This window comes from Aplysia californica, unplaced genomic scaffold (assembly GCF_000002075.1).
Source record: "Aplysia californica isolate F4 #8 unplaced genomic scaffold, AplCal3.0 scaffold00171, whole genome shotgun sequence".
Lineage (NCBI taxonomy): Eukaryota > Metazoa > Mollusca > Gastropoda > Aplysiida > Aplysiidae > Aplysia > Aplysia californica.
Window position 1 is genome coordinate 1208546 of NW_004797441.1, and position 10775 is coordinate 1219320.

Below are 10775 nucleotides of genomic sequence, written 5' to 3' on the forward strand. Positions count from 1 at the left end.
GGGGGGGCTAGAAAAAGAGAGAGTAAAAGAGAAAGTGAATGAGCAGTTGTGTGTATCATGAGTAAGGCGTGTGTGAATCCGTGAGTGCACATGTGTGTGGCAATTAGTGAGAGCACACTATTTCAGAAACTGATCCAGAAATTTGGGAAGGGACAAAATGGAGGTTGGAAAAAAAAGGAGGGGTGGGGGTGGTGGAGATGATGAAAAAGATAGCACAAGATGTCATGGAGAGAAAGCAAATGATGTCAAAAGCTATGCGATTGTGGAGAGGGAGAGAGGGATGATGTCCAACCTGCTCTCGGCCTGACATGCCGTAGGACGCCATGTGGTAGACTGCACTGGCGCCCTCCACCACGCTCTGCAGTTGGTTGTCATCACAGATACTACCCTGGGGACGTGGGAAGAGCCACGATTAACTATGATTTACTTATATATGTATTTTGATTCTTGGTTTGTTTGTTTGAGCAAAGAGAAGCACATCGACACGATAACGGTCATATAGTGCAAGGAAATGCAAGACAGACAGGCAAAGTTACAGAGGGGAAAACAGAAGTAGGATTTACCAGTGGCGCCTTCAGATCACCTGCAATTTATATGATATTTCATGTATAACAACACGGCATCATTAGCTACCATGAAAAAAAATGGTGCAAACAGATTACTTTACTTTCATTGATATTGATTTGAGACAGCATTGGCTACATACATGTATAAAAAAAGAAAAAGCAAGCGCACTTCACACAAGACAATCAAGATCAGTTAGTCATTATCTGATTAACAAAAATATTGAATATTACAGGGTAGACGGGATATCTATATTCATAACAATTGTAACGCCTATTGTATACATAATTATATTACTTTCAACAATCTGAGAGACGTTCATAATTAGTAAAAATGAACTGCATTCAAGCTTTGGGAGAGCTGAAAAGGAACGTCATAATATTATGGAGAAAAAAACATTGATGAAGCACTATGGAAACTCAAGATACATGAAATACCATATAGTAATGTTAATTTGGAACATAAACTCCAAAAAACACAGCATCTTGGGAAAAGAGAAAACGAGACAAATCTTAACAAGGAAATTAAATTTAGACCAAAAAGATAATTAGAAACAAAAACAAGGATTTAATTTAGAATAAAGTGGTTCTATTAGGAGTTCAAACAGTAAGATTCATAACAAAACAGGGAAAAAGTAAGAAAGCAAGACAGCACTTTCAAATTTCAAACAGAGCTATTGGCTTCCAGAATCGATACCATATTTAGGCTAATTGCAAAGAAAATGGAAATGAACACCTGAGAATTTTCAGCAGTAGACATGGAGTTGTAAAAAAGTACAATAATCTAAATAATATACAAACTCTAAACAAAAAGTAAATGAAATGGACGAAGAACCATTAACAAGGAAAAAACAGTTGAAAGAAACAAAAAAGTCATCAAAGCATATTTTGCGACTCCTATGAATAAAAAGGCTTAACATAAATCATTTAAGATTAATTTAATCACACAATAAAAACTATGAAGAATAAAAAACAATGCGTCTCAGTCAATTCAAGAAAACACATGTGATACTGAGAATACATGTGACTGTGCATGTGTGTACAATTTTGGGTTGATTGATATCTCCTTCACTTAAGTTAAGTATTTTATTTCTGGTTCACAAGTTATCAAAATCAAACCCAAAAATTATCAAACCAAACCAACAAATTCAAACTACAAAGTATAAAATGCTCTAAATGAAGAGAAGAAATTAAAAAACAAAAAAAAACAACAACAAACAAAATCAAAGGAAAGATCAAAGTGTGTACAAAGATAACATCACCAAAAGGGAAGAGGCTTTTGCGACATGGCTTTTGCTTCATAGTTATCATTACGGATGCAATTTCGAGGCATTAAGGCAAAGTGAATCAGTCCCGAAGAAGAGATCTCCTTTTGTATTCAGCCTTTTTAAATAAATATCTCTTTGGATTGTGCTTCCTATGCAAACCAAATGTTCAGAGAATGTCAAGCATTTTTTTCACTTTCCTCGGTAAAGGTGAACGATGCTACTTGCAGGATATTAGTAACCTACAGAGGGAAGAGGAGGTAACATAAACCACTCAGACCACAATCATGTTTCACTTCCTTTTCCCCCTGATATATTCAATGCATTTCTTTCCTCATCCGTTTCCTTCCTATGTTGGCTTTGCACTAGAAATTTAATGTCAAATAGATTTGTAAAACATCAATTCATTCAATTCTCAATCTTATGTGACACTGTAAATTTTCATTGGATACTGGCATTCAAAAGGAAAATAAGAAATGACAATATATAAGAGAAAAAGGAAGTAAAATGTATTTATACATGGCATGTTTGCAGGGGTAGAGGACTGATAAAGAGGAATAAGAGGAAGAAAGAAGAGAAGGTGGATAAGGGAAAGCTTTTCGCCAGTTGATGAGGACGGGGTAGGGGGTGAGGGGAATCTTTGTTTTACAACATATAACATCTACAGTAAGAAATTAATTGTTAAGAAGTCAAATAAGTCTTATAACATATTTCTAAAATACAGTGTTGAGAACCAGGGCTTGAATCTGAAGAAGACAAAAAAAACAACACAAAACAATGACTGGCAGCACAATTAGTATTTACATATTGCTTCAAGTTAACCTTCTCATCAAATTTGTCGTTTGTGAGGCATTGTGTTGAAATCAGGCGCTCGTCAATATAATGAAATAGAAGAAACTGGCACTTTTCCACCATTTTGGCAATTTCTATCTAAATTTTGTTTTTTGGCTAAACACTTTTTTTGTTCATATGAAAACACATTTTCATATAAATTTTTTATTGGAAACCCTTATGTAAAGGCACAAAATATGTAATTTTTAGTTTTCAAGGACTCGTAAGCAATTGAAGTTACAAAATTTTGGAAGCCATTTTCTCATTAATTTAATCACTGAAACCAGGCTACCTCACCTCCTTCAATCGCAAATATCTTGACTTCTATTCAAGCTAGATGGATATTTTTTCACTGACAGCAAGGCTAATGAATAAGCTTTCAGATGATATCAATAAGTCCACTTGCCCAAAAACTGAGCGCCTGATTCCACCACTTCCTTAAAATATTTGAATTTTGTTCATTTTCTACTACTATGTTTATCTAACTCGTTTTCTTTTTAATCAACAGAACCTTTCAACTCCAAATGGAAAAAGAAACCTGGATGATCAAAGAGAACTTCTCCTTCCAAGGTGTAGCAAGGAACTAGATCACACAATCAAATATATGGAAAAACAGTTTTCCTGAACATGTATTACTATGGAGAGTAAATCAGCTATGTATTTGCTTTTTGCTTTTGATGGAGGAACAAGCCACCAATAGGTGAGTCAAAATGTTTTTTCCTACATCACTCAAATGCACTGTACCACAACACTGCATAAACATAATCAAGTTCTTTCTTTAATGAAAGATCAACATATCTTTCTGTTCACTGCAAAAAGCTGGAAACATCAACTTAACTGATGCCACATACTCATTTACAGTGGAGTCTGCTTAAACGGAACATGGTTAATTTGACAATAGTGGAAAAGCAAAAGATAGAAAATTCCTGATTTTTTTCTTTTTGGTCTTTGGAAGAAAACTATAAATCAATGCTTACATTTCTAAACTGAAAAGAACTTTGAGCGTTATGTCCACTAAATTTTCACTAGCAAACCTCACATAACGCAATTCATAAAGTCTTATGAGCTTCAAGACAGCAAAACAGGAGAAAGAGACATGTGTGTCAAATGTGGCCAACAGAGATTTCATCACCCTCATCGATAGGCCTACACATTGTGTATAGGCCAAGTAAAACGAATACGTTTGTCGTGCGACTTTCGGTTGGCCATGGCCTATTGTCTCTGCGAAGTTAGTTTACATATAGTCCCTACACATGAGCACATAATGGCAGTGGTGTGTTTCTTGACGCCCCTGGGTAGTGGGCTTAATTTCTCACTTCTCTCTCTACTCTTTCATCTCTTCTGTATACTGTTTTGCAGATCGAGTAACTCGGCAACGTTGAAGATAAAAAAGCAAAATGTTAACAACCTACAGCCTAAATGTATATAAAAAAAGGTGGATGAGGGGAAAAATTTTCCTAAAGTGAAATTTGCTGTAAACATGGCATTTTCGACTCTATGTTATTGATAATTATCACTATTTGAGCAATTTCTAACTAAACAGAAAACATGGCTAAACCAAAGAAAATCTATTGGTCTTGCAGATTTCAGTTTAAGTGGACTCCGTTGTTTATACTTTATTCTATACTCACACAATTAGATCTAGAGTAGATTTCAAATAATGAACTGAAAGTTGAATGAAAATGAAAAGTAATTTAAATGTAAAAACAACTGACCAGTTTTGGGAGTTGAAAAACAATCAGCTAAAATTCTTGGATTAGAATTACAGTTGGACTAGATAATTCAAGGTAGAAAAGTCAATTGCCAGTACATCCAACAGAAAGACATTGAATAGCTAGGCCGACATTTATGTATCGGGGTTTTAGTTAGATCTATGTAATATATTATTTTTTACCTTTATGAATTCCATGTTTGCTTCAAGATCCCACACTGGTTCCTTGACATCGATGAGCTTCACGTGATGGCCTTTTCGTGCCAGATACTTTGCTAATGAAAATCCGGGAAAGCCACCGCCACCTGTTACAACATGAATTTCCTTGTCTCTAGATTGTGCAGAGGATCTTGTCTGAACCATGATGTGATTTGAAATAACTTCTCTCTGAAAATAAGGAACATACTTTTGTTGTTACAATCATGCCACAAGAATAGAATAGAAGAAGAAGAAGAAGAAGAAGAAGAAGAAGAAGAAGAAGGAGAAGGAGAAGGAGAAGAAGAAGAAGAAGAAGAAGAAGAAGAAGAAGAAGAAGAAGAAGAAGAAGAAAGCAACAATCTTATTCATTGGGTTGAGCAAAAAATGTCAATTGCAATTTAAAATAACTGTACGCCTCATTTCAGGTTCAGTGAATTTTTAAAATGTGCTCAAGTGTAGAATAGAAGTAAAACGCTGGCACTGTACTTTGACTTTACCATTTTCAAACAACTCATTTTAGAGCTTAATAAACTTTTAAATAAACCAAGAAAAATCGTTTCATTAACCTCCAGCTACCGTATTATTATCTAGGTCATGGGAGATAGGAATGTGTAGTTCAAGACAACCACATCAGCGAACGTATGCCGGCTCAGCCGTAGTTGTTAACCACTCTACTCCAGTCTAGCAGCCTACACACAAGATGTACTGATGCTTAGCCGGCACTTTACAGCACCAAAGTAACAGCAGTAGCCCCGAAGAATGAAGCTTTGGCATTACTGTGGGATAAGAATGGGCTTTTCCACAAATTTACTCTAAATGTGAAAGCATTAACTTGCCGTGTCGATGAAAAGGTATAACAGTTGTTGATGCAAACGTCTCAGTCTCTCTCCAACGATGAAACGGAAAGCACAAACTCCCGTCTCATGTGTTGTTGTTGACACAATTCTATTCACGGCTGTCGTAAAGAGAATGTATTTTATCGAGTTTAATTAGTTTTTCATCAAGAGTGAATATTTTAGATTATATAACAGTTAGTAATGTTACTAGATCTAGTAGATATTTTCGAACTGAAATAAAATCTTATTCATAAAAATGCTCATGAGCAACGGGAAAGGGAGGGCTTTGCGACATAGCTTTATCGATCCCTTTTGCGCACGGAAGTTCGTTTCCAGTGGTAACGGAATAATCATCATGGCGGACGTCGCCTCCAAATCGGAGTAGAAGCTTCATCGGGAGTGAGGTAAGTTGTTATTATCACATGTTGAGCGCTTAGTTGTGTTGGTTTGGTATCGTTTACATTATAGTTTACCTGTTTAATGTGTTTCCAGGCAAAGAGTGTTTTTGAAAAAGATAAGAGATACAGTTACAAACAATTTCTAGGAACAAACTTCCCTTCACAAAAATAAGTTGTGTTTTGCTTACAGTGCAACCTTATCTTTTGATTGCAAAGCAGTTAAAGGGCACACACATATATGTACGTGCATACTCACTCATACATAAGTTAAGGAGAAGAAAATATGAAAATAGATAGGCCTAATGTCGTACAGTATAGAACAAAACACTATGAAAGAGGATATTATCATCATATAGGCATAGGCCTACAGCCTACAGATATTCTGGTTTTGGTCTTTAGGAGGTTAAGAATGTTCCTTTCTAGTATACAGACATGTGTGTGTTTTTAGGTATCCAGGTGGTGGTAGACTTGGCTGTTTTTTACTTTTTTTTAAAAATTTGCTTTATAGCATATAAGATAGATCTACATTGCCTACGAATTAACTTTTATTAAGATAGAGATTAATGTGTGTGTAAAAGTGTGAGTGCTGCACATGTATACTTAGAGATCCAGAAACACAGGCATACACACACACCCCCACACCCCCACATTCACACACACACACACACACACACACACACACACACACACACACACACACACACACACACACACACATACAGATAGAGAGAGAGAGAGAGAGAGAGAGAGAGGAGAGCAAGAGAGAGAGAGAGAGAGAAGAGAGCGAGAGAGAGATATGCACACACACCCACACACACACACACACACACACACACACACACACACACACACACACACACACACACACACACACACACACACACACACACACGCACTCTCACACACACACACACACACACACACACACATGCACACGCACACACACATGAACAAAAACATACACACTTATGCCCTTTCAAGCATACACGCATTCATTCATTGTGTGATAGGAGTGTAAAAGCAGAATAAGAAGGAAAAAAACTCTTCAATGCTTTTTTGGTTAACTTAAAAGACATAGAGTTGAAAGGACCTATCAACATTTAGGCTTTCCTTATTTTTGTAATCATTTGTTTAAAGCAAATGTATAAACAGAATTAGTTCTATGTATTTATTTGGCATGCTTTCAGAGTGGAAATAAAGTCCGTGAAAGTTCAGCCCGTCTTCTCAACTCAAAATGTATGACCGTGCTCCTCGCGATTTGTCCTTCAAACTTGGGTCCACCCCAAATGTTGTAGGGCCTGGAAGCTATGATGCAGACTCTGTGACCAAAACCAGACTAAGACAAGGTGAATATTTACTTTAAATTTGATAGTTTTAACAATTTTTTTGCATTAAATTTTTGTATCTTTATTGTCATAAAGTGTCACACCTTTACTTTATTTCTGTTCTTTCAGATTTATTTATAAATGGTTTTACTTTTTTGTGTTTATGATAAGTACAGTATTAGTGTAGAAAGGATTTATTGATAAACTACTCATGAGAGAGTACTGATCAGACATTCTAAAAATAAGGTGAACACAATGGTTCGAGACAAATCAGCTGACAAAACAATTTTTTTTCTTGAATAATAAATAATAATAAATAGTATTTGTATTGCATATAATCCCGCTCTTCAGCAAGCTCTGTGCACTTTACACTATGTTATTATTACCCAAGCAGACCAAAGAACACTCAGAAACATTCTCAGCTTCACAAGAAGCAAACAGTGCAAGCAGCTGATTAAGCATTCAAGCACTAACAAACTGACGAGATCTTATACTGTTTATAGCTAGGTACCCATTCCCACCAGGGGAAAGTGAGGAAAATTCATGTAAGGTGCCTTTCCAAAGGACACAACGCCGGGTCCTTGTCGGGATTTGAACCAACAACCTTATGGTTGCGAGTCTGAGAACCTAACGTATAGGCCACCGACTCCCCTTCTTCGGAGCAGTTTCGAAAAAAATAGTTTTTTTGTCAGGGTAATTATTTAAAAATTTAGTTATTCTGAAGTGTTAATTATAATTTATTGAAAAACTAGTCGCAGTTTTAATTTGATTTCTTCACACAAGTAGTTTAACTGATCAGGCATTAGAGTTAGCAAATAAAAAATGTTGGTGCCAAAATGAAAAAAAAAGGAGATTTGTCAGCCAACGGCAGAAATGGGGTTTGCTTATGAAATTGCTGATGGAACATTTGGTGTTACAAACCATACTATAATTTGCAATGAAGTCTAAAAGTTGCAGACAATAGTTTTTTTCTATCCTAGTTTTAAAAAAAAAAAGTTTTCAACCTTTTTGACCGTTTCTTTTTTTTTTCAGGTGGAATTCCTTCTGTTCTTTTATTACTTGCTTTACTAATGAATTCATAGTAATGTCCTCTGCCGCTGATTTATGTATTATGTTTGCTTATTTCCCAGATGGCTATGCCCCATTCTTATCCATGTCAAGCAGAGAAACATTTCTCAATGTCAGTGATCAGGTTGTGGCTGCACCAGGCCCTGGACATTATGATGTCAACTTGCTTCAGGATGGAGTCAAGGTAAATGTAGAAAAATCATACCTGTTGTTTGTACCCGTTGCCTGTTACAATACTCGCTCAGTCACTTCACCGTTTCAACACTTTGGCACATCTTTCCATCTTCCATCTTTTCCTTCTCTGATAATCCACTGGTGTCTTTGCTTTTTTTTGTAACATTATATCTAAACTCTTTATCTCCAACAAGCCGCTCCTAGCGGCTGGCGGTCAGAACCACTGTGCTGTTGAGCCGCTGACAGCGGCTCGGGCACATTCCTTTAAGACAACTTCGGCGTCAAATTACTTTTCGGCAATTGCTGAAAACAGATCTCTTTTATCGGGAGTTCATTCATTAGATGAAGAACTATCAAAATAGGTTGACTTGTTTTGATTTAATATCCCATATAGTGGTTTTTGTCTTTATTACATTTAATGCCAAAAAGGGGGCCAGCATAGTGGGTTTATCTCCCACGGAAATACAGAGTTAAGTGTAGATGGTCTTTCTATGCTGAATAAAAGACAATTTCCTCTTATGATTCTTTTTTGTTCTTATACACTTGAAATATTGCATTATATCTTTAAGTAGAATTGTTTGTTCTGTCAGTGTGATTTTCAAGGTTTTGATGATTATTGTTGTCAAAGATTTCATATACTTGTATTCCTTTCTTTTTCTTTTCGATTTGCAGTGTTGTCAAATCTTTGATGAAGTAGTTCATGGATATAACTTTGAGATTTGAAAGGAGTAAAAATAGTGTGGCGGTATTTAGGTTGGTATGCAGTTTTTCTTTCTGCTAAGGTCTCAGTTATTTCAGATAAAATTAATATAATTTGTGCTTTTCAATTGCTTTCTCCAGGGCGGAGCATCTCTAGCTAACAGATCTAAACGATTCGACAAGAATGCCTCAGAGACTCCAGGTCCAGGAGCCTACCAAGTGCATAAACATTTGGAAACTGCTAGATATGCAAAATCTGCCCCTGAAAGGGGAGCTGCAGGAAAAGGCCTTGTAAGTAATATTTTGATATGATTACATTTTGTTCATTGTTTTGTATAATGCTTCATTACTAAGAAAGTTTCTGCCTCCTGTTTCTTGTCTATTTTAGTCATCTATCAGTCTATCAGTATGTTTGTACACATCATCATCACCAAATGCCATATCTGCGACAGGCATCGGCGATCATGTTTCTCAATTTATTCCTTTGCTTGGATGCTCTTAAAAACTCCACATTACCCTGATCTTTCCCCATTTGTTTAGGTTCTTCAAGTAGGTTGCTCTGGGCCAACTGCTGACCCGTTTGCCTTCCATTTTGTCAGTGAGAGCTAGATGTTCAAGACCTTAATGTCTATTCAGGTGTCCCAAAAACTGCATTTATCTTTTCCTGATTGTTTTTATTAGTGAGCATCCCACATGGGCTACTTCAAGTACGACCTCATTTGATTTCTTTTTCTTCTTTTTTATTCTCAGCAGTCTCCTAAGAAACCCCAGTTATGTTTCTTCTATTTTTTTTGTCCACATCAGTTTACCTGCATTTCTAATTACTTCAGCTTTTCTTAATTGTTGTTGAGGTTGTTCTACCTGTTGTGTCTGTTGGCCTTCCTTTTTGAATTGCTGTATCCTTTTATGCTCATAAGCATCACATCTGGTCGCCTGTAATTACCTGTCCATTTATCTTTTCTCTGCTTTATTTATTAATGCTACTGGGCACTGGTTTTGAGACAGAAGAAAAAAGGAAGAATTTTCCAGGTGATTTGAAATCAGTAACAATCACTACAATGCTAAATACATTTCATAGCAGAAGAAAGAAGGTAAATTTAAGAGTTGTGTCTGTCGATGAAAGAAGAAATGATAGAAAGAAAAAGAAGAGTCTCAGGTTTTTTTAAAGAGTAAAAGTGAAACAATCAAAGAAAACCAACAACTGTATCCCAAAGGAACAGCTGAGGCAGTATGGACAGCAGTTTATTTTGTGCTTGTTTCCCCTTTGTCATAAATTCTGCAAAGTAAGCCTATTTAAGTCAGAGCACTTTGCAGAATGGAAAGAGAAATGACAAAAGGAAGGAGAAAAGCAAAGATACTTCGGTGCTGGTTTAGTGGAAGGTCTACCACATTGTGTTGGTTTACCTTAAGTCCCACCTGATTGACCATGGTCTATTGCAATATTAGATATCTAGTGTAGAGTAAAGCCCTCCCATTTGGCCGCAGTAAAGACACTGTTGGAGGCGTGTAGACCAAAGGCAGTGATGTTACACAATTGTGGTGTGTGGGTAGATTGCTTCATCTTGTGGTGTTCTTTACATTTAAAAATTTTGCATTAAAGAATTAGGCCCAATTTTACCTACTATAAAGCATTTTACAGATTATAGTTTACAAATAAATTGCAACAGCAAGTAACCAGATGGGAACATATTCAAGAAATCAGGGGGG

General features: G+C 36.2%; 2 protein-coding genes across 2 annotated transcripts in view; one reads left to right on the forward strand and one right to left on the reverse strand.

The window, feature by feature from the left end:
- Positions 1 to 48: 48 nt before the first annotated feature.
- Positions 49 to 5607, reverse strand: LOC101856022 (short-chain dehydrogenase/reductase family 42E member 1). Its single transcript, XM_013082387.2, has 3 exons — positions 5405 to 5607; positions 4554 to 4757; positions 49 to 388 (listed from the first exon to the last, which is right to left on the reverse strand). Exons 2-3 carry the CDS (start codon positions 4731 to 4733, stop codon positions 104 to 106), a joined length of 465 nt encoding a protein of 154 aa, XP_012937841.1. The 5' UTR covers positions 4734 to 4757; positions 5405 to 5607; the 3' UTR covers positions 49 to 103.
- A 35-nt stretch (positions 5608 to 5642) lies between these two features.
- LOC101856263 (sperm-tail PG-rich repeat-containing protein 2) overlaps positions 5643 to 10775 on the forward strand; it is a gene marked incomplete at its 3' end in the record, with an annotated part of 34250 nt that continues 29117 nt past the window's right edge. The window contains 4 exon segments of the mRNA XM_013082385.2: positions 5643 to 5808; positions 6990 to 7148; positions 8258 to 8379; positions 9210 to 9359. Coding sequence (XP_012937839.1) covers positions 7037 to 7148; positions 8258 to 8379; positions 9210 to 9359 — 384 coding nt within the window.

Excerpts from the sequence above, each read along its gene's own strand:
- LOC101856022 (XM_013082387.2), bottom strand. The coding sequence starts at position 4,733 with ATGGTTCAGACAAGATCCTCTGCACAATCTAGAGACAAGGAAATTCAT. Across the intron at positions 389-4,553 it reads CAAACATGGAATTCATAAAG|GGTAGTATCTGTGATGACAA; the intron begins GTAAAAAATAAT and ends CCACGTCCCCAG.